Source organism: Bacillus rossius, chromosome 3 (assembly GCF_032445375.1).
Source record: "Bacillus rossius redtenbacheri isolate Brsri chromosome 3, Brsri_v3, whole genome shotgun sequence".
Lineage (NCBI taxonomy): Eukaryota > Metazoa > Arthropoda > Insecta > Phasmatodea > Bacillidae > Bacillus > Bacillus rossius.
Window position 1 is genome coordinate 23,230,277 of NC_086332.1, and position 26,617 is coordinate 23,256,893.

The 26,617-nt window shown below is 37.8% G+C and overlaps 1 protein-coding gene across 9 annotated transcripts in view; it reads right to left on the bottom strand.

Annotated features, from left to right (window-relative positions):
• Positions 1–26,617, bottom strand: part of LOC134530343 (protein FAM135A) — a 110,047-nt gene that overhangs the window by 11,724 nt on the left and 71,706 nt on the right. For 4 of the 9 annotated variants that reach the window (XM_063365090.1, XM_063365086.1, XM_063365094.1 and 1 more), the window contains 6 exons: positions 24,300–25,923; positions 22,169–22,366; positions 17,688–17,892; positions 15,168–15,417; positions 8,882–9,109; positions 6,717–6,918 (listed from right to left, as the gene is read on the bottom strand). In XM_063365090.1, the coding sequence (XP_063221160.1) occupies positions 6,717–6,918; positions 8,882–9,109; positions 15,168–15,417; positions 17,688–17,892; positions 22,169–22,366; positions 24,300–25,923 (2,707 nt within the window). Of the gene's footprint in view, positions 1–839; positions 6,919–8,881; positions 9,110–15,167; positions 15,418–17,687; positions 17,893–22,168; positions 22,367–24,299; positions 25,924–26,617 lie in introns of those variants that run through there. The other 5 variants (XM_063365092.1, XM_063365089.1, XM_063365091.1 and 2 more) reach the window with 3 other exon arrangements.

A 26,617-nucleotide genomic window follows, 5' to 3' on the forward strand; every position in this document is an offset into this window, starting at 1 on the left:
TGCACATTATGAATTTTGAGTTGTAAGAGTACCTACCTTCCAACTTTTCCATTCTACGCTTTTACAATTTATTATAACAAAATCACTCTTTAATACTTGCTGTAGAACAAATACCTACATCTAACAACTAATTGTAGTGGTAAAATCTTAATAAACAGATTTACATGTATTGGAATAGCTACGTCCAGCAATATATATATAATCGCACCATCTAGTTTCTTCCATATTCTACATTATTTTTTAATTTATTTTTTGTTTTATTCTGCAATTTAGGTCCTCCAGTCTTTCACATGTCCAATCACTGTATTAGTTTATGTTCATTATTATAATTGGTAAAATCTTCACAGTTAAAAGTAAAAACAGAAACAAGAAAGAAGAAAGAAATTGAGCAGCAGGATTCTTTTCTGCCTCTTTCCAACCAACCACACTGAAACCCATATGCCCATGTGTCACATTTGTCACTTTCGCTGCAGAGATTCCCCAGTACACATAGTTCAAAAGTGGTGTAAGTGATGCAGTTTGCAGGTAAGAAGAGTAGTTTTTCAACTAAGCTGTAAACAGCACTCAAAAATGGCATGAGTGATGCAGTTTGTAGTGTGTGCAGTTTTTTTTAACTAGCTAGAAAAATAGATAAATATCAATAGCTTTTTGAAAATTCATGGGTGTCTCAAGGATTTTTTGGCACAAAAGAGATTCATGGCTAATTCAAGTTCTCCCGATTTTCCCAGTCAGGTAGCCACCCTGTGTAAAATGTAAATAATTTACAGTTTATCTTTATAAGCATAAATTTCTTTACCATGTTTTGCAACATTAAAGTTACCACAAATAACCAAAAAACAGTGTTTGTAATATTTTATATCACATTGTTTTTACGTGATATGTAGACATTAAAAATCATTGATTTAACACTAAGAATAATTTAACAATCATTAAAGAATAAATTACACAAAAATTATGTTCTGGTCAACTCATCACACTGTGCCTCTGTAAACTGACTGAGCAAGTTGCTGCCCTTTAACAGAAAATCAGTATTTTCCTCCTCAGTTTACAACCAACTGACTGTTGCGAGAATATTGCTACGTTTGTCAGTGATAAATCATATATAGGGCCCCCTGAAAGTGGTAAATAAAATTTTCAGATTTCGTCATTAAAAATTACCAAAAGCGGTGCTAAAATGCACTTAAAAACACAAAAGCGGCGCTTAAAAAAAAAAAAAAAAAAAAAAAAAAAAAACCGTGTGTTACCGTAAATATATCTAAAATTATTTAAGTTAAATAATTTTACTTGAACCTACTCATTACTGAATACCCTAAACAAATAGGTTACATATATTTATATGACAATACTTTTGATTTAGACACTGATTATTAGTTCGTTCCCATAAACTAATCTGGAAAACTATTAATCCCTTTAACAAAATTGAGGACGCACCACAATGCCGAAATGCCAAATTGATCACAACGACGACAGCTAGAAAACGGCTGTGTACCACAACGCCGAAAAATGTCATTACAGGGCTGCCACAAAGGTTGTGTTAGGTTAGGTTAGGCTAGGCTAGGTTAGGTTAGCCTAGGTTAGGATAGGCTAGGCTAGGTTAGGCTAGGCTAGGTTAGGATAGGCTAGGCTAGGCTAGGTTAGGATAGGCTAGGCTAGGTTAGGTAAGGTAAGGTAAGGTTTGATTGTGGTATTTCGGCATTAAGGTACATTTAAGAAACACACACGAATTCATTCAGTTGTTATTTCGGCTTTGTGGTCAATTTTGACATTCGGCGTTATGGTATTTCCGCGTTGTTGTAACGACCCAACAAAATCTATAAAAAATGTTAGCCAACTATTCATCATTGTCACACCATTCGAAAATTAATGTTTGTTTACATTTTTCCGCTATTTGGCGCCATTTAATCTGCTTGATACTACGACGCTGTTCCACTATATGCCAGCGCCCCTGGCTGACGTGATATGGCCACTCACGTAAGGCTGTTCCAAACACCGTTCGCCCAATCATCTGCTTGCTTTTGTATTTATTCGGTGTCGCTGTTCCAAGCTGACGTCAGTGCCCCGAGCGGTGTGCGTACGCTTTAAAACCTCGCCTGTTTGTCTTATCTATCCAAACATTATGCCGGAAAGGAAAATAAACGCCGTAGTTTTGCGTATTTTTACAGTATATTTTTGGGTTTAACATTATAACGTGAGCGTGTGTAAGCTTTTGTTTGCTTTAGTGCATTTATGATTAATGTTTGGCGGCCATGTTGCGGTGTTTGTTTACCATTGACGAGACAAGTCTTTTAACCAGTATTTAAATTTCGCGTAAAAACACTGCGATTTCGCGTTTTAATACAAAATTTTGTGTAAAAACGCTGTGTTGTGGCGATTTCGCGTAAAAACTGTATTTAACGGTGATTTCGCGTTTATCGTCGTTTAATCGCGATCGCGAAAAGAACAGGCCCCTAATCATATAGCATGGTTGAGACTATCAGGGTTAACTATATGGCACTTAAATACAAACTAAAAACCAGGCATAATTTCATTAAATAGTAAAAGGCACCTAAGCTTCCTAAATTAGAAAGTGGTGGTGTTTGTTCAGAACGGCTTGGTTTTGGCTCATTTGGAGTTGAGATGTTTAGTCAGTTTGGCACAGTCATTCAGTCTAGTTGAGATGTGAGCAGGGCCGGTGCAAGGTAAATTGGCGCCCTAGGCGAAAAACCTTAACATTAACAAACCATTTGAAATTTGTGAAAAAATCATCTATGAAGATTCATCTAGCAAAGGTAAAAGAATCCATAAAATTTTATATTCAGTCAGCAAACTATTTTGATTTTTCAAATGTTTTCCAGTTAGTGTTTACACAGCTAACCGGTAAGAAATGTTTAGAAAGTGAGAGTGCTGAACACAAACACCCTCAAAACTCCCCCCCACCACCCCAACTTGGTACTCCACACATCACCATCTCCCTGAGCTACTTCTGCGAACACAAGCAGAGGCACAGTGGACTGGACAAAATAATAAGAAAATTAACATTAGCATGCAATAGTAATACATTGCTCTGAAATATTTACATACAATAATGGCACAATAGACGATATCAAGTTGAGCTCTGTAATATTATCACTCTGTTTGCCATTATTGTGTAAATAAGAAAGAAATGTTATCAAATTAAACAAACTATTCAAATGAAGCTTGCGAGAAACATTTACCATTCAAATAAAAAGGAAAAAAAAAAAATGTTATGGGCAATGTCAAGATAAGCCAATAAGGTACAAACAGCAGTTCTGGTACAATTACTAACCCTTCACAAATGACGAGGATGATTTAAACAGCCACACACAAACACAACTATGCGAACTTGATAATAATATATAACACCAGTAGGGATGTGCGGGTACTCGATAATTTCAACTTCGATTCGATTCCTCAACTATTTGAACCCGGAACCGAAACTAAAATTTGGAATCGAAAAATTCTGGCAATTTTTTCAAAAGTAAAAAAATCGAAGAAATTGACGGTTACCGTTCAACTGATTGCTAGAAATAAATTTATTCATCAATTATCATTAATGTAACTTGTAAAATTGCCGCGCACTTTCACTCAAGCAAATTTCATAACGTTATGAAATATAGGTTAGGCCGAACATTAAATTCTTTTCAAAGATCGTATATGATATAATTTACACGTTCAGAACCACTAACTGTTTAGGCTTGCAAAGATAAATACCTTACGAAAACTGCTTGTTTATGAAATAGTTTAACAATCTGCTCAAACATTTTTATTTCTGCCTACTTACGGCATATTACTCATGACCATTTCTCACGTTGCACGGGAAAAAAATATTGTTGGTTTATTTGTTTTGAAAAATAAATAACACATATTAAAAATGAATTTTACAACCATCAACGCACAATTTTCTGTTAACAGTTAAAATAGTTCCTTGTTCAACAATACATTTACAAAGATCGCCATTCTGTGACAGTCTTCTGTTAACAGAATAACCAACATTAAAACATTCACGACATAACAATATTTTAGCGGTGCCGGACGTATAGACCAGTTGACACGCCGGGAAGCCTACAACTCACGTAGTTTCGGTTCCCTGCAAGAATTTCCGAAGATTTCCAAAGTTTTGCATTTTGGGTTAAACGCCACTTCAGCCGCTAAATCAGAAGTTTCCAATGAAAAAAAGCATGCTGTGACTGACCTAACCTAACCAAACCCTTCGAATTTTTTTAATTTCAATTTTTGAGAGAAATCCGAAGTTGCACGAACGTGGTAGGGAACCGAAACTACGTGAGTTGTAGGCTACCGTGACAGGCCACCATTTATTATAGATCGCGCGTGCCGAGACACAAAGGAATCGAATCACTGAATCGTAACATTCTGTCAGTATCGAAGTACTGTTTACTGTTTATAGGTTTTTGCCTTTTACAAAACTTAATTAAAGCTGATCATTGTTGTGTGGTTTAACTTCGTGAAGTTAATAAATTAATAATATTTACGTATTTTTTCCGTTTTTAGGGGAACAGATCTTGTTGAAAAAAAACAAAGAAATATATGTTACTTATTGATTTTAATTTAAATAAACCTACTGGCTAGGCCATGCTGCATACGTCATATGTGCAAATGTAGGTTAATTAATAAATTATACTTATTAGCGCAGCACGCTTCGCACTATCTCGGTGACTCCAGTGAGGCAGCTGACTTTACCGTTGGTAACATTTGACATCTTTAAACAGTGGTGAAGTGATTAAATAAGTAATGGATGAAAATTGTGGCAAGTTTAAGGACCGCAGTCATCTTCCAGAATTGTATTTCTTATTCATTTAAGTTAAATGCATATGGTTCAAAATAAATGCAATTTTTTTTTTAGTTAGTCCTACCAGACTAATGACTATGTAGATAAAGTTACCCAAAGAATCGAAATCGGAATCGAATTTCAACTCTTGTGGTGAGAATCGAATCGGAATCGAATCGAACTGAAAATCATGGAATCGCACAACCCTAAACACCAGTAAACTAACATATTACATAATACATGGCACAAAAAAAATCTAAAGTATTTAACTTTACAAAAAAAAAAGAGGAAAATATTTATACATGGCAACCATGACAGTCGTGCTAATTTTCAATTGGATACACAATTTGTTTGTCAGTACTGACTGAGATAAGAATATAATGATTCCTGATTTAAACAGACAAAATGGTACTTACAACCTAGAACTGTGTATATATAATGGCTTCATGAACAATTGTTTCAAAATATAAATCCCATACAATAAAATATATACCGTATTTATAAAATATTGCAGTAAACAAAATGCATTAAGATTTTATGTAGGTGCAGTAATCAAATTTCAATATACATACAGTAGAACTCTAAAATGACTACTGAAGGAATGAAAGATACAATGATGAAAAGGAAACTGAAATGGCCTAAACTGGCTGCAAAAACACAAGGATCAAACAATAATCAGTCACAACTTTGTCTACCAACACTACTCCTGACGGTCATGAAAATCTTTTCACTAACAAATTGTCATTTTCATTATTTTTTTATGTTTTCAGTTAAGAGATGATATTTAGCACACTTCTAAATTAAAAGTGACCAGTTACCAGTCCACTATAAAGGTTTTCCTTAAAAATGAAAATTTTTAAAATACATAAATATTACTTATTGAATTTAATGAACGCATTGATAAATGTTTGCAGGGCATGTCTGAAACCAGCACATCCGAGCAACCAATTAGCAGCAACACTAAGAATATATTAGTGTGCAGTGGCGAGTGGTAGACGATTGAGACAAGTGCTAAAGAGTGGGTTGGAAAGGTAGAGGTATCTCTTATTAGGTTATTACATAATAGAGCAGGTGTTTAAGGTTTCACCACCACAAAATTTTTTAGATTATGTTTGTTAAAATACAGTCATTTCACAATAATCATGCTCACAATTTCAGCATATTCTATTCTTACTAATTAAAAGGTTCAGATACTTAATAAGGGCTTGGAACTAAAATTATTTTTATGATAAAAAAAAAAAGTCTTCTTTATTTGACAATCAAACCATTGCTACTGAATAAAATAAATGTTGAGAAAAGTCAAAACGAAAGATTACGTTGCTAGTTCCAGTTATATAACTTCCTGAAATTTTTTTTTTAGCGACTTAACATTTTTACATAGATAAAAGATAACTGGTATCACATATAACTGGTGGACTGCAAAAAAAAAGTTTACATTTTTAAAGCAGACGTTTTGATATAGTTACTTAACTTACTTGGAAAACACACACACTATACCACAAGGGGGTTGCATATTTAAAATATATTTTTCAAAAATGTAGTAGACAATTTTTTTTTTGTGAGAAAAAAAAAAGAACAATCCTAATACTTCTCAGACTATTTAACAGTAATTGGTACTAACTGTAATAGAATATACATACATCAAGAAAATATAGGATGTATTGGTATCTGTAAAAAAATGTGTGTTGGCTAACCTCTATTTAAGATACATCATACAGAATAACATTTCCAACAAAAGAAAACATGATTGCATCACAACCGTAACTTGACAAATGGCACAAAACAAACAACTGCTCTGCCTACTGATGCAAACAGACAGAGACCCAGTTCGAGGGGCAGTGCGAGGCTGAGAACGGTAAAGGTACACTAGTTGCACGGTGCGGGGCGTGGCGGGCAGGGTCGGCCGGCCGCCCGACGGCCCGAGGCTCACCTGAAGTACTTGAGCCCCGTCACGACCAGGAACTTCTCGATGAACAGCTCCGAGTCCAGCACGGCGATGTGTGCCGCCCTGCCGATGATGGAGTTGGCCGTGTTGGGAAGGGCGTGGTGCACATCGTAGCGCACCAACGTCATCTCCGGCTTGTTGATTATCGGGTACAGGATGTTGTGCACCATTTCCCGGTACGCTGAACCTGCGACATCATGCTACGGTCATTCTCGAGTCGCAATTCACAGCTTCCTCCAGCAGCCTTCCGTGATGTTGGAAACGTAATATTTAATGAACACATATATAGTGATGGGTCCAATCCCATTTTTGCCGAATCCGAATCTTGAATTCGAATCCCAAACAGTACCTCGAATCCACCCCTCGAATCCGAATCCAGATCTCAAGGGTTAATTATAAAATAATTCATAAGTTAAGAGAAAAAATTAAACATTTCTCTTTTTTTTTTCAATGAAACCCTTAAGTGTTGGTTCAGTGTGATGTAACATGGTTTTGCTACATTTTGGTTTATGTTCTGCATTAGACGAACCAGTTTCAGTTGTAACTAAATTTGGTTCATCGACATTCACACAAATATTTTCACATATAGTTTGGAATCAATTTGCTAGAGTATTAATGCACTGGTATACCAGAGATAGCTACATGGAATGATGGAGGGCCTCTCCCCATCCCAATCAGAGGCCTTGATTGGATGCAAAAAGAAAAGTGCTGTTTTGTTTTTCATATTAACAATCTTCATACAAAGTAAACGAGTAGCATACTTTGATGTCGATTCAAGTAAAGTATTGTAAATGGTACTGAATTACATGGGTCCGCCATCTTTGTGTCACATTTTCGTTTATCGCCTTCCATTCCATTTTCAGGTACATAATTACTCCTACCAAATGTTGTATACAGAGAGCTAAGATGTTTACACATCAAAACAAACGAGCAGTGAGTGACGAATAAACTCAGACGAAGTACCTTAGTTATTGTAAATGGCCTGATATAGTATCCAGCAAAACAATTGTTATGGAACTGCTGCTTGATGCGCAGGGCATAATAATGCTTATACCGAAAATATAAATTCTATCAGGGTGTAGGGCAAATTACAGAACTTGAATATTTATAAAGCAATAAAATAATAGTGTATGATAAAAAAGTTTTCATTTCAATTTTGTTTAAATTTTACAAATTAACATCTTAAACTACAATGCCATGGCTAAAATGTATATTTGAATTTCCGTGTGTTCCATTTTACATTTAAAAGAGTTGAGTGAAGATTTTAATGCCCTATTTATTTACATGAAAAACTAAAGTATTAATTAAAATTATATTTTTTTTTGTAATCTAATTACTCCCATTTTACCGACAATATTTTGAGCATAGTACGTACTTACAAATGAGTTAAACTTTTGTGGCTGAAAAAAAAAATTATGGCATCGAATACGTTAAATGAGAGCATATATGATTATAAAACAAAAATTAAAATCGTAGTTACTGTACCAGATGATGAAATCAGGCAACACTCCTAACACCGTGCACACAACTGCAGACAGACATTAAAATCCTTGTTTCCAGCCCCCTCCCCCCTCCCGCCAACACTCTCACACAGCCTTGGTGCCGGCTGCCCATCTGTAATAGACAATAGAGTCCGGGTGTGGGAAGCTCCATGGTAACCAACCCAAAACACACTTGACTCAGATTTGGACTGCCTAGTCTCTCCCGCTGCACGAGGGGCAGCACCACTACCACCACTACCCCTCCCTACCACCCTGAACAGCCCAATAGCACCGTGCTCATTACTCCATCTCCTGGCCAGATATGCACTAAAAGAGGGCACAGCATCTGTATAATCGCCAGTCACTGCCCAGTCGCCGACTCAACTTACCATCTTTCAGAACTCAACAGTTTGACTCATCTCATTCAAATTAAAATCAAAGATGGCTACCGTGTAAATTGTTACCTGTGAATGTCTGTTATTTTATACTCTCTGGGTTCATCCCGTAGTCCCCTCCAGACAGAAAATGAAATTTTGTGTCGCCAACACTTGGTGTTGATAAAAGCCCACAATAAGTAGCCAAAATATGCCAAAATTATATGAAATGAAAGAACAGAATTCCAACCCCAAGTGGCAGTATGCTGCATGGTATGAGAGAAAAAGAGCTCACCCTGAACAGTACTGTCCTTCACTGCAGCTTTGCAAAGCTCGATCCGCGCGGAGTGCAGAGGGACGTAGCGATCCTGCGACGAACCGCACAGGAGCACATTGCGGAAGTGATGGAGGTTCGAACGCTGACTTAGACGATACAGGAACGTTTGCCGTACGTCCGCAGCATCTCGCAGAGCCAACTGGAGCAGGGACCCCGACTTCTTCCATTTCTGCATGAACCACATTCCTGCAGCAACAATGTCAAACTTTTAGTTGCACACCAGTAGCTAAGTCTGTAACATATTAAATTAGAAATTTTTTTACATGAAACTACAGTAATTTTTTTTTTAACTATAATAGCCCACATTAAAAAAAAAATCTTTATATGGCTATTGCTTTACCCTTTTCTCAAACATCGAAAATAACTAAAATTATAACCAAGCTTAAAAATCATCTGTATACAGAATTTAAAGCGTAGGGTTAAACTGTCCTAATGAGTCACCCAAACATCATTCCTTAAAGGGCAACCTAACCAAGCAATAAATTATGCATGCTGCTAGTTTCTTAGTTGCTCACGAAAGTCCCGATTGAATAAATATCAAAGTGGCTAAAAATTACACTTCTGAATTGAGTTCTAGCTATAGCATGACAGTTAATAATTCATAAAATTTTTGTGGGTCTGTGTAAAAACCCTTTAATATTTGTAATATTCAACAAAATATTAAAAATTAAAAGATAACCACTTGTGTGAAAATTATTTAAATTGCGAATTTAAGTGATGAAGCATTTAAAACACATGCCTGTTGTCACACTGATACCTACCCAGCTAACCAGGCACATATCCCTTGATAACTTCAAAAATAAATTATAAAATTCCTAATACCGTATTTACCCGCGTATGGGTAGCAGATTTTATGCTGATTTTAGTTTAATAAAATGCAATGCGACCCAAATGCAAAACTTTCCATTTTGGGTAAATACATTGCATTGTTGCGTAAATAACTAGCCTGTGTTGGTTTTTAATGAATGATGTCATGAGTAAATATAAATTGTTTGATAAAAATATCTGAGCAGTGACTGTAAAGCATCATGAACTGTGCCATTAAGCTAAGTCATGCGGCTATCTAGCCCGCAGCCTGTGATGTGGCTGTCCTTGGGCGCCGGCCAAGAGGGAAATCTAAAAATAAACCAGAGAGAGACACACAGAGAAAGAGGGGAAGGGAGTGCGTGTGGCCAAGCAGCAGTGTTTATGTATGGTTCTCCCTCCCTCTCACTCACTCTCGTCGTTATGAACTGACACCGTACACAATTATCACGTCTATCTCGGCAGGTTTTTGAGATGCAATTGTGTTTTTTTGTGAGAGATTTCCTACGCTTTCTATTGCAACATTTCATTCATGACAAAACTGCGTAAAGGGCATGCTTATTTTTATAGAAGAGACTGACAAAAAATTGACAAGGAAATAGCCTACAGTCTTAGGGAAAATGGGAGAGGAAACATGGGTATTAAAAATAGCATTTTTTCCTTTGTAATTTTTGTTAGATACAGCAAGGGTGAAGGAGGAGGGGAAGGAAGGGCCATAAAGGATGGAGAGGGGTAAGACAAAGGACATCAGTGCCCTTTCTTACGCGGCAATAAGCTGGGACACGGACCATAAAGTCTTCACTTGTATTCTAATGTAGAGAGTTTTAAGGCACGATTCATATTCGAGAGCAACCCTTTCCATGAAAATGTTAGATTTATTTGCCCAAAATTAAATGTGCGACCCATACGAAGGATAGACTCTACTGTGGGTAAATACGGTATTAGCAAAGGTTCCAACCCTTCGCAATGTAAGCTTAAGAGTTATGCAATGCCTAAGGTTCAGAATATGTTATAAATTAAGATAAAATCGAAATAATGCCGCTAGGCAGATCAATACACCATGTATGCACCAAAATGTAATTAAAAATATTAAATAAATCAGCGATTTAACAAAATTCTACTCAAAAATTTTATTTTACTATTAAAATAAATAAACAGTAAATTCACTGAATGTACAGTCAAACCTCTCTGAAACGACCCCTCACGGTTTCCAGGAATAGGGTCGCAATAAAGGGCCGTACAATGGCAGGATGTTGTCACTCACAATGCTAGACGGCTTTGCTTTAAACCCACTTCAACCTACATGACAAGTCCGTCGCCCTACAAGCCACCTCTAAAGAAAATATGTCAAAAGACAGTTTATTTTTACTGGTTAGTTTACATGTACGTTTTCTGCTTGCCGTAGTTAAATACACTAGAACACCGATGTCACGAACCCCGGATTTAACAAAGCAGCGACTTTACGAATACATTCTCGGGAACCGTCAAAAAATTGGACATTTTGACCAAAATGTGAAAATCAGAAGAAGAAAAAAAAGAAAATGAAACTAAATATCATTAAAATCTTTTAATTTTAACGCACAGCGTATTTTTGTGTCAGCTTTAATACTTCCAATAATGTTCATGTAAGAATAACAAAATAATAATGGGACATTTCCTTTAAAAATATGGCAGCGGTAGGTTCTGCAACACGAGTGGGCGCACACTAAGCTCGCCCGGCTGGCTGGCGGCAACGGCTTCATGACGCATAAGCTCACCCCTCCCTCCCCTCGTTAACATTCTTCAAGGCTAGCTCATCCCTCCCAGACGTACAAACCATCTAGTGTCCTCGTTTATAACACCCCTTTAAAAAACCTTCAGTGAGAAAATGCACTTTTCACCCTCCCTTCTCCCGTAAAATTTGACTATTATAAATGGGGTACTAAAGCGGTGAGGGAGGGGTAAGATCGTTGTAAATATTTTCGGACCCCTCCCACCCCCCAAATACGCCCAAAAATAAGTATGTCAAAATATGTCACTTTTCACACCAAGTTCGAGTTCAGTCGTCTCTGGCAAGGAATTTACAGGCTTTCAAACTTAAATATAAATGTATTTTAATAGCAAGGGTCTTATAAAAAGGAATATACCGAATAAAATCAAGCTACTGTCACCAAACAAAGCATAAAACGGCCCAATGCGTGGTCGCTTCGTTATTGCTTGCGCAAGAGGCGAGACGTGGAATGTTAGAAGAAAGATAAATGCGGGGGAGACAGACGGCAGCCAGTGTGTTTGCTGCGTGGGGAAAAAGTGGTGTAGCCTTTTTTTTTATGTTGGGTGAAGTGACTTTTTTCTGTCAACCCACGGGAAAAGATAATTGCTTGAGCTGTCAAAATAAACATCGCTGTGGCAGTTAAAACAAGTCGAGGCGGGCGTGCATCCAGTCGGTCGCTGTGTATATCTACTCAAAAAACATAACATCTCAATTCATAGCAAGATTCCTTATAACCTACACGTATTGCCGGATGTTTTTAGCCTGATCCATGCAAGTTCTTTAGCCACGTTTTGAATGAAAACAAATGGCCGGCCAGTGTTGTGCCCTGTTTTGCGGACACACAAAGCTTTTATCAATTTGCTGACAGTTTTGACATATTTTTACTCTCGTTAAAATGAAGCAGATGGGCCGCAGCGCACGGTACGGGGAGAGGGTGAGCAAGGGCGAGCGAGCGGCCGACTACCATGTTCACACGCTGCGGCCGGAGGGTTTTTCCTGCGTTGTATTAATAGTAATTAATATTTAATGGTATTTTACCTATTTATTAAGTCATAATACACAAAATCGGAAGAAGAAAAAAAAGAAAAAACCTGCATAAGTCATCAACAATAGTTCACAAATTCAAGCCAGAAAATATACCAAATCGGACTTCAAAAACTAAGCAATTAATTGTCAACCAATAGTAATCAAAATCAAGAGAAATCCAGCAGGTAGCTTTGCCTTAACTGCGTACCACACTAGACACTCGCAAAAAGCTAAACGTAAACACGTTGCAACAAAAACCTTTATCTGAACCCTGCCGGCAAAGGGACATGGAATGGGGGTTGTCAAGCGCTGACAGCGGTCGACAGGAAGTGGTATCTATTTTTAGATATGCGCTGCTACGGCAGTACAGCACTCGGCAAGAGAAACGCAGTAACACGCTACTCACCACAAGAAACTTATTTTCTGTCCGATTTTCTTCGGATTTTCGGCAATTTTTTCACGGTTCCTCAAAATCGGGTTGTAATAGAGAGGTGGTCGCAATAAATGGGGTCGCAACAAAAAGGTTTTACTGTAATTTATTTAGCATGATATTTTGACCAAAATGTTTGAACTAAGCTTTAAATCATTTGATCTTGAATCTCTTATTATACACTTTTTCTAAGCCTGTGCGAATATTAAAATTTTCAAATTTCGAAATAAATAGTTTATTATTTGTATTTGATTCAATTTCTAATACTAACACAAAAAAAAATTCAGTTGTTTATGAATACAGCTGTGCAGATCTCGAATGTCTGGAAAAATTTCAGGAACACATTTTCTCGTCGGGTGGGGAAAAAATTCCACAGGATTTATGTAATGTTTTAGGGTTATTTATGTGGAGTTTTTTTGCTACATCTGCCCACGTAAATTTTGAAAAGTATAGCCAGATTTAACACAGTAACACCCACGTTAATCAGCTAAAGTATTTTACAGAGAAGAGAGTTCAGCAGGTCAGTAAAAATAGATTAGAACTGACAGCATACTAATAAGATGACACTGAATACTTATCCATAAAAATAAAAACACTGTGCGGGTGTTTACGTAGACTCATAAAAACATTTCCTTCATTACCCTAACTGCAAGCAATTGCTGGATACTGGTGGTTGTCTTCTGTATTTTGATAAGACTAACAGGACAAGGAGTTGCATGGAGATGATTTTTGATAGTAAGAGGATTACGTGTGAGGTATGTTTCATAATGTGGAGATGGAAAAGGTATCGGGTAAAGGTGGATGATAGTAAAGAGGAGGCTGAAGTAGAGATACGATCTGGCTGTTCATATTGTTTTGCCTTTAGAACCACAACTGCTTGAGTACAAACTGCAAACACCGCTTCACACGAGCCAACCTCACAATAAATGGTGGGTTAGGGGGGGGGGGGGGGGGTAGGGGGGGGGGGAAACACCAACTTTGTTGTTGACTGGCTAGAGACCAACAAACCGCAAACCATTTGCCAGTTTGCTGTTGACATGTTTGGTTGACTAGTGTAGAGCCAGTTTAACACCATTAACATATAAAAAAAACACCAAAACCTCCAGTTTTTTTTTTTAAACTGAACATAAAACCATCAAATCTTGTCCCTATCAATGCATTATGCCTGTCACACCCACTGTCAGCGTGAGGATGAAAAGCTCTTCACTCCTGGAGGAACCACTTCATGACATGCACCTACCTGGCTGATCAAAGCAACATACTTCATCATGGCCCCTGCCTGAACAACCGTTTGTCCACCATGGCGACGACAGTTCTCATACTACATGCTGCTTCACTTTCAGTAACAACTCTGCAGCAATCAACAGAATATGGTGCCTTCTAAGCGCTATGCGGCAAACCATTTGATGCAACGAAAAAATCAACATAGACTAAAATGACAACCTCCCAGTGATTGGTAGGGCTCTGCCAGTTGACAATATTATTGTGACCACAGATGCACAAGGTGGATGCTGACCCATAGGGATGTGCAAATCCTTGATTTTCAGTTTGGTTCGAATCCGATTTGAATCCCTGGCAATATTTTAGATATGAATCAGATTCCGAATATTAAGCACAGAATAATTAAATTAACTGATTAATTTAAAATAATGTGTGTTCTCTTTTTTCTAGCTGTAACTACTGGCAATTATTTATTACACTGAGATTGAAATGTTTATAATTATGTAAACTTCATTAATAATAAACACTTTAAAATATGAAAACCAAAACATATTCGTTTCTTCAACTCAATCGTAATAAACTGCATGCCACAGGGAAATCTCAGTTTTATAAACGTTTCAGCAAACAAAACCATTTTTTCTCCAATAAATAGCCAAGACGTTTTTTCCTTGTAGGTATGTAATTGTTTTTAGTTTATAGTTTGCTATACGACAAAATTCGTAATTATAGTTTAAGACCTCGAAATCTCGAAATTCTTTTAATGTCACCGAGTTAATTATTTAATTTAATTTACATATCTTTCTTTGATACATCATATTATAAATACTTACGTAATAGTAGCCTAATTTTATTTTTCACTGCTAGTATTTTTTAGCCGTATTAAATTATTTTATAACTTTTGTGAATATTCGTAATACTGTTCGAATCCATGTACGTACAACGATTCCGGGTTCGGGTAATTGTGGAATCGAACCATACCCAAAAATATTGGGTACTCGCACATCCCTACTGACCCATGTTGACGAGCCCGCTGTTGTTGTAGAGGGTGCCGAGGTGTGGGCCCGACAGAGACAGGAAGGTGTGCAGGCGAGGGAGAAGGTGCTTCATTTGCGGCCGGGTGATGGCCGACCGGACGATGATGTTGCCGAGTGAGTGGCCGATGAAGCTGATCTTGGTGGGGTTCAGGCCGCAGGCCTCGATGTGGTACAGGATCTCCGCCACCAGCTTGTCCGTCATGGTGTCGAAGTCGGAGAACGTGTCGCCCTGCACAAGTGCGATGCACCCAGGCACATGACACTGCGACCTCTTGCAAACCGTCGCTGTTCACGAACTCACAACTGTCCGTGTAGAAAAATAAAAAATATTTCAAATACTAGAGATTCTACGGTAATAAGGCTTCAAAGTTTCAAAAAGCTAATCCTTAACTATGTCTTTAGGACTAAATGCATATGTTAAAAGGCACACATACCACCATTACCTATGTTATATAACAAATAATTCTGAGGATAAGTAGCTGAATCAAGCTCCTTTGCTCTCTCTTACAAACCATTTTGTCCTAGTTTAAGAACAAGGCAGTTCCTAGACTTCAATCACTACAGACAGGACGCATCACTAAAGACAGAACGCATCACCCGTTACTTGGGTTTTACGTTACTTTCCTTTGTTTTGATCACGGGCTCTCGCACGCTAAGCAACAATTGGTAGGAGGGTAAGGCTGCATCCACCTGGGCTATCTCCTGGTTGCAGATGCAGACAGGATCACAATTCCTGCCTTGCAATGATGTGTATGACTTCTTCAGTTATTGAAAGTTAAAGTTAATAATAAAATACGAAGAGCTGGTGAGAAGTTACATTTCATGGTGCAACCAGCACTAAATATTTAACATTTAACATGGTGAAGTCTTGTTATAAAATGTATTATGACTTGTTAAACTTGGTGGCCTTGATTGTTAAGGTGTCAGTTTCTAATGGCAAGGGACATGTAAGCTCAGAACATAATTACAGAATGTTTACCTGTTAAGTTCTTAAATTTTTAAATTTTGTCTTGCTTGCATAATGTAAAAGCATGTTGTTTCACCATCTATTTGGTAACTAGCAGCTAAAATGCAGATGCGAGTAGGTACATCTTAAATAATAAACTTAAACATATTCACAAGACTCAAATGTAAAAAAATGGACATCTAAGTTTCTTTGGCTACTTAACTCACAATTTTAAGAAATTACTTAAAACAATAGAGGAAAAACCATATTTGTAGCCATATTGGGTTATAGAGAATTTCTCTACAAAAAAACCATTAAAACTGAGTTCCTTCAACTCTAATTCTGTAAGGATTATTGAAGGGCCGGTCCTGGTACTAGGTCTTGATACTGCCAGTTCTCAGCAAATTAACAGGCACTGATACTCATATAATTTCAGTACCAAGGAAAGCTTAATATTCGAACCTTTCCACAGTGAAAATATAGCAGATTTTTTTAAAGTGAAAAAAGGTTAGTAAATCTTGGAAAATATCACGGGAGGGGGGAACAAAGATGTTCTTTGTGTTGAGATACTGACCTTTTTTGGTCCCTCTTTTTACTAGGAGGCAGAAAGATTATTTTAAATAAAAGCAGACCTATGGATAAATAAAAATTATTACAAAATTTTAACTTAAAAACAAACTACCATGATATAAAATTGTCTACTACTCATAAACTGAAGGTGTTTGCTACCACTTTTTCAGCCCTACATCAATATTAACTCTAACAACATACCATGTGTTAGTATATTCTTTTAACAGATGTTTATTAGCTTGAGAGTTACATCCACTACTATTATAACATATTAACTTGCAATCGGTTATGTGTGATGCTACTGCTATAATAGTTTTAACTTTTTATTTATTTTTTTAAGATATTCTTAAATTCTTATAAACGGATTAAAAAATTTCTCAAGCAATTTTTTTATGTGCCTAGATTAGACATTGGTTCGACTAAAAAATAGTTGTATGTATTACAAGATTTTGTTTCGCCACAGGATATAAGTTCTGTACTACTGTAGCCACCTAGTGAACATGAAGCACCTGTGTTACCTAGGGGCTAGGTGATTTGTTTGTGGTGGAATCTTGTTGAAGTGGGGCACTCTGAAGCCATATTCAACAAATAAACATGCCATCTATCACGATCTTTGGTGTGACTGGGAATTGTTTGGTGGTTAACCGAGAACTGATTTCTAAGAGATAGAACCGATCCGAGAGCCGGGAAAAAAGTAGAACCAACACATCACTACTAAGGACTATAGTGTAACAGCTTGAACGCCATCTATCACGATCTTTGGTGTAACTGGGAATTGTTTGGTGGTTAACCAAGAACTGATTTCTAAGAGACAGAACCGATCCGAGAGCCGGGAAAAAAGTAGAACCGACACATCACTAGTAAGGACTATAAAGTAACAGTTTGAACAATTAAACTAGAACATTCGGGCCCAAAATGCAAACTCAGTCAATCCGCCAGGGATACAGTAACGAAGGATAAGACAGTTCCCGTGGTAACACTGCTACCTGGTTGCGCTCGGACATGAGGAACTCCAGGTTGGCCCCAGGCAGCCCCAGCTCCAGGTACGTCTTGACCAGCCGCAAGTCGGCAGAGTTACCATCCAGGCCGTGGACACACACGATGAGGTGCAGGCCTTCAGGGGAGAATATCCGATACTCGTCGCTGATGTGGAAGTACGGCAGCGTGGAGGCTAGCGTCGGGAAATCGCTACGAGGCCAAGGAAAGAATTAGGAAACCTCATTTAAAAAAAGGATAAAAAAAAATTACAAATACATTTTGATCCTTATTCATACCATTTCAAAACAAAGTGTTGTACCGTGATCGCACCATCCAAGAAAAACAAAAATGCAACTAACATTTATACTCCATGTACCATGAGCATTTATTTTAAAGAAACCATAACATTTAAATTGATAAGACAAAAACGCTCTGAATAACACCAAAAAATGGTAGACAATATTTTGATGCAACAAATTGGTAATGTTCACTGCAAACATAATATTTATTGTTTTAGTGATGTAGAGAAACTTTTCAGTAATTATTATTGTATATCTTTTATTTTAATTCATTTCAGACATTACTCTAATATATATAAACTTTAATGTTTTATTTAATTGAATTATTTTTGTAACTAATTTATTTGTAAAGTCAATATTTCTATGAGCCATTGTCATATAACAAAATGATCTATGTTTAAAAATTGCATTTATTAAACACACACAAAAAAAACTGTGGACTAAAAAAATTCTTAGTTTGGAGTGTTTAGTTGGAAGTTTTGGTTGGATCTAAAAAGACTAGGTACATTACATCTCAACACACTAGACTGTTACAAGATTATTGTATGAAATTAGGAGACTTTTGAGTTTATCGTCAAGAAAATATATTTGTGAAATATGTGTGAGAATTATGTAAAGGACATCATGTTCGTTGAGACACACAAATTCACGCATAGAATCATTAGTAGTTTACAGAGTACATTGTGGAATGTACAATTTTGAAGCATTATCATCCTAGATTCGACTGTGCTTTGACTTTGAAGTAGAAAGAGACTGTTTAGCTCTACTTTATTTGATTAAACCATTCAAATAGTTTACAGACTTGTGTGAGAAGTGTAGAAGCAAAGTCCAGATAAATAATTTGGAAAGCCATATATTTTATATAATATATAAATAATATTATTAAATATATTTCATTTACCTAAATATATTATAGAAATAATTAGGGATGGGACGAATCCACATTTTGGTCGAATCCGAATCCTTGTTCGAATCCTCAGTGTTTGTCATCGAATCTCGAATCCCAGTCCCACACTAAACTTCACCACATGTTATTAAAAAAATCACACATTTATTTTAAAAAATTACATAGGCCTATGTATTAAAAAAAATCACATATGTATTTATAAAATTATAAAATAAGTGCATAGTGTATACACCTGATATAAAATAGAGACAAATAACCTCAAAAACCACACATGTAAGTGTGCATCTGTCTAATTCTCTGTTAAATTAATCCTTCCTATGTTTTCAATAAAATATGTTTGTATAACGAACACCATTTAAAAAAAGTTACGTTTTTTTCTGCAATGTTATATTATTGAAGGTTGGAAATGATAGAGTAGTTATGCTAATTGACAAAATGCAGCGTATTTTATCTTACGTTTGTGCTATTTCCGTTACCTTTATAATATAGTTTAGGTATACAATTTTCTAGAGCTGGACGAACCTCAGTTCTCTGGTTTCGAACCGAGCCGAACCGAACCTCATACAGAAATAATTGTTTTGAATTAAAATGAACCGATGACCAGCATTTTGGTCTTTAACTGAGTGGTGAAAAAGAAAGGTTCTCCAGCCATATGTAAAATTTAAACATTATATAGCTTAGCTTATATATATACCAATTTTTAATTAATGAAGATGTTACATCTAAATTTCAAAAAGACTATCTTCCTTTTTCAGTGTACACTAACCTTCATTTAAAAAAAATATAAAGATGACGAACATTCAGCATAAGGCCACATAACATATTTTTGTGGTAGACATAACCTAACATTTTTAATAAGTAAAACTTTTTAATAGGACATCAAAAAAAAGGCGAATGTGAATTAAGTTACCTATCTACATATTTTTGTGGTAGACATAACCTAACATTTTTAATAAGTAAAACTTTTTAATAAAACATAAAAAAAAGGCGAATGTGAATTAAGTTACCTATCTACATTACAAAACCCGCTGACTGCAGTTGCTGTTTTCTTGGAAGAATGCTGCTCGTCAGAAGAAACTTTAGACGGTTTTTTGGGGTGGTTCTGGGTCATCCGGGTCGTCATTATCTTTTCTCAATTTGGAAAACTTAAACGACGTTAGCCTGCTCATCGCAATTCACCTCAAGAACAATAATATTATAAACGTAACGTAAAAAGTGTGGTTATAGAAATTTGCGTCGGAAAAAAGAAAACACGAGAAATAATGATGGCTGCCGCGACTACGCTAGTCAACTTAGTACCGTACTGTAAAATTTACTGGACCAGTACTTTAATACACAAGATTAAATTAATATTTTCATTACCTGACTGTTATAACCAAAAAGGCAAAAGAAAATAAATACATCCCAGTTATTTAAAATACGTAATTTACGTAATCATTTCCTATCGCATTTGTCTTGTGTTAACTTGATCACGTTAGTTTTGCCGAAATACGAGAGTTCTCGTACATGCGCTTTAGTTTAACGTATGGGGTACGCAATCTTTGGTGATTTTACAACACTTCTCGTACACGCACAATAGTTAAAGGTATAATGTACAATACCTTTGGCATTTGTACGATAGGTTATATTACCTAGTACGACAAATGCATACAAAATTCTCTAAAGCAAACAAAAAACAAAGCGCGCCTATATGAAAAAATGCTATGCGAGTTATGCGACTATTAATAATTTTTTTTTTATTTTGTTTGCTCTTTAAACTGTTGAGGCGACGACTATGCGATAAAAGTCGGAATATTACAAGTAATAGAATTTTGTTGAGCTGTTTTGTGAATGGTCTCAAATGGGGGTTAGAAAATTAGAAAAACGTAATTTTTTTTAAACGAACTTTCGGTTTTTCGAATATATTTTATGAGGTTTCGAACCGAACCGAACGTAAGGGTTCGGTTCGAATCGAAATTTTCAAACTTCGCCCAGCACTACAATTTTCAATTACTACCTAAAACTCTTAAAAACCCACCTCGAATCCCACCTCGAATCCCACCTCGGATCCTACGAATCCTCGAATCCATAGGATTCGGTATATTCGACGAATCCAAGATTCGAAAATCCCATCCCTAGAAATAATTTATTTTCTGATGAAGAGATTGTATCGCACAACAGACTGCACATATCAACCAAACGATAGAAGTTGACAGTATTTGTCAGGACTACTCCAGACTGTGACTTCGTGGAACAGCCTTTCAATCTATAAGAATGCAAGCAGATTATTGGTTGAAAAATTCACTTGTAAAAGCTGCTACATGTGGCACAGGTTTCGGCTGTCATGTATGTTTATCATTCTTAAAATGTTATGCCTCAAATGGGGAAAATGGCGTGCAGATGGAACAGCCTCTCAGTCTATACAAATGCAAATGATTGGTTAAAAAATATACTTGTAACAGTGTGTGGCGCGGCAAAGGTTTTGATGGTCATGTACAATACCAATTATTTCGTTATCATTTGGAAATATGTAAATTTTTTAAAAATTAATGATAAGGAGAATTTAAAAGTTTAAAGATAAACATTCCCCCTCCCCCCCCCCCCCCCCCCACCACCACAAACGCTGAACATTATATGCGGGAAGCATCTATTAATGCAAATGTTACAAATGGGAAAAATTAACACAGGGATTAATGGAAGGGATCAAGGGAATAATTTTGTGACCTTAATAAATGGGAAAACTTATGCGGGAACGAGAGTTTTACTGTAACATGAAACATTGGAAAAGGGCCAGGCCTGCAATGCTACAATGCTCATCAGAATTTTAATTCGCAGTATTGCGAAAGATTTACAATTATCAACTTGTTATGAGTTATTGTGTCAAAAAACGGGGCACATTTACATGTCAAGATCCACATAAAGGAAGGATCTCACATGAGAGTAATAACAATATGTTGAAGAGACTAACTACTGTGCAACACCACACCAATATAAGTTCTGCGAGCAGAATGTGCTATTGTAAAGGATATAGAAAATAAAAATCTTTGAAATTGGTGAAAGTGATTCTGATGTGCTTGCAATTGAGGTTAGCTTCTATTCAGGTAAAAACTAAATATGTAGGTATGGTAATACTTATAACTCACAAAAAATGAAATAATAAAAAAAATTGTTACTTACTGTAATAACTGGTGAAAAAAGATGGCGTGGTTGAGTCTATATTCAAGGTTGACTTATTTTCAAACCAATACATGTTGTTCATAGTTTTTTATGGACATTATAAAAAATGATAGGTGCAACTAACCTATATATCATGCCCGTGAAGTTCATCTGTCGCTTGAATTCCTCCTTGGACTTCAAAAAGTTGAGGTTATTGTCCGCGGCAGGGAGATCCAGCTTCTGTCGCAGCGGGTCGTCCCCGACCTTGGGGGAGTAACAGTCGCACGACAGCTCACGATTACGCGCTGCTGGGGAGGAACTGGGACACGTTGAGTACTGCACCCTGAGAACACAGCAGCGACGATGCTGGATGTCATGGCACAAGCATGCAAGTCGGTGGAATACATATGTATGTAAAAGAGAAATTGAAGGAAAATCACAGGTAATGAGACCATTACCAGAGGCAATAAAAACCTCATGAAAGTAAAAAGCTTCCACAAAGATATTTTTTTAGATATTGAGTGTCAACGCAAAAAAAATTCTGACACAATAAGTTTATCAACAAATCATAATGCTGGATCCCCATTTCACTGAGAGCTCATCTGTAGCTCTTATATGCTTACATCTTGTTCTCACAAAACAAATCACGTACAGGTCACTAGGTGTTGAACTTGCTACTACAATGGGGGTTGAAGTGTTTGTCGAATCCTAGGGCGTCACATGTGTAATGGGCATGTGGACCCGGAAACTCTATTCTCAGGGCCGTGACGTACACCGTGTGTGGCGAGGCCCGTTTCCCCTTGTATCACTAAAAAGCTCCGAAAAACGACATGTGCATCCTCGCTCGGCAGCTTTCGGGAGCGGAGCAATGAAGTCACACCGGCGGGCACGGGCCGACACATGCACACACACACGCACACTTTAGCAGGCGGTTAAACGCCGGGGTCGTAGAGGGTGGTGGTGGAAGGAGTGGGCTCGCAGCTTGTAAGGGGGGAGGTGGCGGCACATCGGGCTCAGAAGGGTGCAGCACGGGACTATGTCAAACTCATATTTTGACTATAAATCCTAGTTTCTATTCAACAAAGCCCTGGTTACATGGAAGTACTGAGCTAAATGGTGCCATGATTTGGGTGTTTTCCCTCTAAGGTGATGAGTCAGAACTATCTTTCAGGATTTTGCAATTATGGATCCACTTCCTGTCCTCAGTCACCTTTGGGCTATGATTTATGAACATGAGATATTATGTACGAGGTGTATCCAGAATGTTTATCTTGGGTCATAAACAGAGAAAATGATTATATGGATACACTTATTAGAACAAATACAGCAATCAATTTACTTTTTAACATATGCACAACTGAAATCACTTGTCATGCATGGGATTTGTATTGCTATCTCATATAAATCTACCACTTGGGATTGGTAACAGTATTTGACAGCCGTCTGCACCTCTTTGTCACTTTGAAAATGCCGAATGAACAGACATTTCTTAAGGTGTAAGAACAGATTATAATCATTGGGAGTGAGATCAAGACTATAGAGTGGATGGTTTAACAACTCGCAGTGAAACTCCTGCAAAAGATTTGTTGTAAAGTGAGCCGTATATAGGCAAGCATCATCGCATTGTCAATATTCACAAAACTTGCACTGGGCATCCCAGGGCTCTTGTACTGTACAGCCCCTCACACATCCTGCAGTGCTTGACCGACCTAAACCCCGCAATCAGCCAGAGCCAGTCATTTTCAGAAGCTACAGCTGGCCACATCCTGAACATTTCATGAAAGTACACTACCCTTTCCTAATGCATGGCCTGCCATCTGTTGTTACTTTCTGGAAACACATTGTACATACTAGATGCCATCTCCTAATCAAATTTCCATTAAATTGTTTATTCAAACAATTTATAAACTAGTCATCAAAGCAGGTGCATGATGTAAGATGTTTTACATACAACCGATCCCAACATTCTGCCTTACAGCAATAATTTTTTTGCCCTGCCAAACAGTAACTAGCTAGCATAGTCTACACTTATAATGCTGTAAGTACAAATGTTTGTGACCACCATTGCCATAAACATGTACATTACCTTGTATCAAGACAGATTTATAGAATCAAAACTTATCCATGATTGAATAAACCTTGACACCGCCCTTCTTTTTTCAGTATACCAGAGCCCTCTTCCAGAAATTCTCAAAAAATGTTTTACTTACTAAATGTCCAAAAAAAAAAAAACAATTGCCTTAGACTAAAATGGATGTTATTAATGTATGTCTTACTTGGGAGATGGAGTTTTCTTCGCTGCTTCGTGGGAAGAACCTTGCGTCGGAGTGCCTTGAGTACTCTTCTCTGTATCTGGAAATGTCTCATCGCGTGGACTGGGTCGACTCACTTCCTTCACACTTTCATACACGTGGTACAACAGATTGTCAATAGGCGCAGGAGGTGACTTGGGCGGAGAGTCTTGAAATGGTTCCGGAGGGGGTGGGGCATCACGAAACTGTTTAGGTGGCGGGAGCCGCAACTCCTCGTAAGGGTGGTCAATAACAGGCACACTCTCGGGAGGGGGAGGCTCCACCAGTTTCTGCAGCTTGGCACACAACTGCTCTCCATTAACCACACGCTGTTGCTTGGAAGAGTTCATCTTGTCCGCCCTGAGTCGCAACCCACCAAAGTCACTGCAGTCCGGGCTCAGCTGGCCACTCGACATGTCGCCCGACGTGCGACGACTCGAGTTCGACACCCAGCCGCTCTGTTCGGAGGTGATGTCGGAGAGAGAGGAGGAGGGAGGGGAAGACAGCGATGGTCCTGCAGGCGACTTTCCCGGAGAGTGACTTTTCGACTTTACCGTGACGGTGGTGGCAACTGTCAACGGTTCGACCAGGCTCGACTCCACGGATATAAGGGCTGGATCGGCCGAGCTGTAGAGACCTACCTCTATTTTGCTGAGCTCGCCAGGCGGAAGTGGTAGCAGTGGGTCAAGGGAAATTTCATCCGTCGCTACAAGGGACTGCTTTGGACTCTTATCGGAAAACAAAGACGGTGGTGGTGATAAGGGTAACACCAGGTTTGGCATGGACTCGCTGCTGTTTGCATTCGCAAGGAGTGCCTGAGAAGATTCTGAATCCTGGCATTCCCGTTGAAGGACGGCAACACTGGGCATGGAAAGGGTGCTCTGCGAGTGTTTCATGGTTGTGGTCAGGGACGAGCTACTGTTGATTGCTTCGCTCAGGTTAAAGGGCATGCTCGTGCTTTGCTCAAGACGACGATAGCCGATGGCCAGTGAATCCCCGGAGTCCGTGGAAGGAGATGTTCCTGTACCATTGCCATTCGCCACCTTCAGCTCCAGGCGCAAGTTGTTTTTGAGTTTCTCGTTCAGATTCTGTCCAAGAGGAAGAGGTAGAGGAAGCATTGCATGTGGGAATGGAGCTGGAAGAGTTGTGATAATACTGGGAGATGTAACGATGCTGGGCTTTAGACAGTCCATGCTTTTCTCACGTCTGAGCTGAGTGGATGCTGATCGCATCATGTCGGTCATTAGGGGAGGCCCGAGCGATGGATTTGGGGCAGATGAGGAAGACACAGGCGGAACAGGAAGCGCCTGTAAACATCGAGGTAGCGTTGTATTAGGGATTACAGTGGGCTTTGAGGTAGGAAATGGAAGAACATTTGTTGGGGTTGTGTCTGTAGTCTTCAGCTGATCCAAAGACTTGCTGTGACGAGCAGGAAGAGATGACTTGCGAAGACCATCTCCCACCACTTCTCGGTGATGGAGAACGAGCGTATTGGTAGCAGACGATGTGCTGTAAGGATGCCGCCTTTCTCTGTGAGGTGCTAGGGTTAGAGTTGCTTTAAGAACATCACCTGCTCCCATCAAATGAAGCTCGTTCACTCCCACCATACCTTAAACAGAGGATGCAGATTATTCCTTAGTACATATTTAGTAAAACACACTAACAAACAAAAACACTATAGTTTATTCTTTAACATCATGACTTGCAAAATGCTATACGTACATCAAAATGCAAATTTGATTTCTTTAAAAAAAATGCTTTTACTAAGTTTAACAAAAAAAAATTTTCTGCTGTTATCACTTCACTGTAATAATAATTATGTACCATATTTACTGATATATAGATAACACATTTCATGCAGATTTTTAGTATAAAAAATTGTAGTATGATCCTTATGTCAGTTTATCACTTTGGGTAAAAAAATAATAATAATAACTAACCTATGTTCAATGTTTAATAAATATAACTCCACGAGTAAGTATAACTTGTTTAATCAAAATATCTCAGCAGTAGTGTAAAGCTCCACTACCAGCGCACGTCTAACGTGTCTGCTGAGCTGCACTGGCGTGGTGAGGAGGGGAGTGAGGAGGGAATCTAAAACTAAACCAGCCAGAGAGAGAGAGAGCAAATGTGTGTACATGTAACATGTGTACGAGGCCATATGGCAGTGTTGACGGTTCTCCTTCCCTCTCATCGTAATGTTCATGAAGTAGTACCCTCCACAATTTGTGTGTATATTGACAGGTGTTTATGATGCAGCTGTGCCCAAACGTTATTGCTTTGCGTGAGATATCACATGCTTT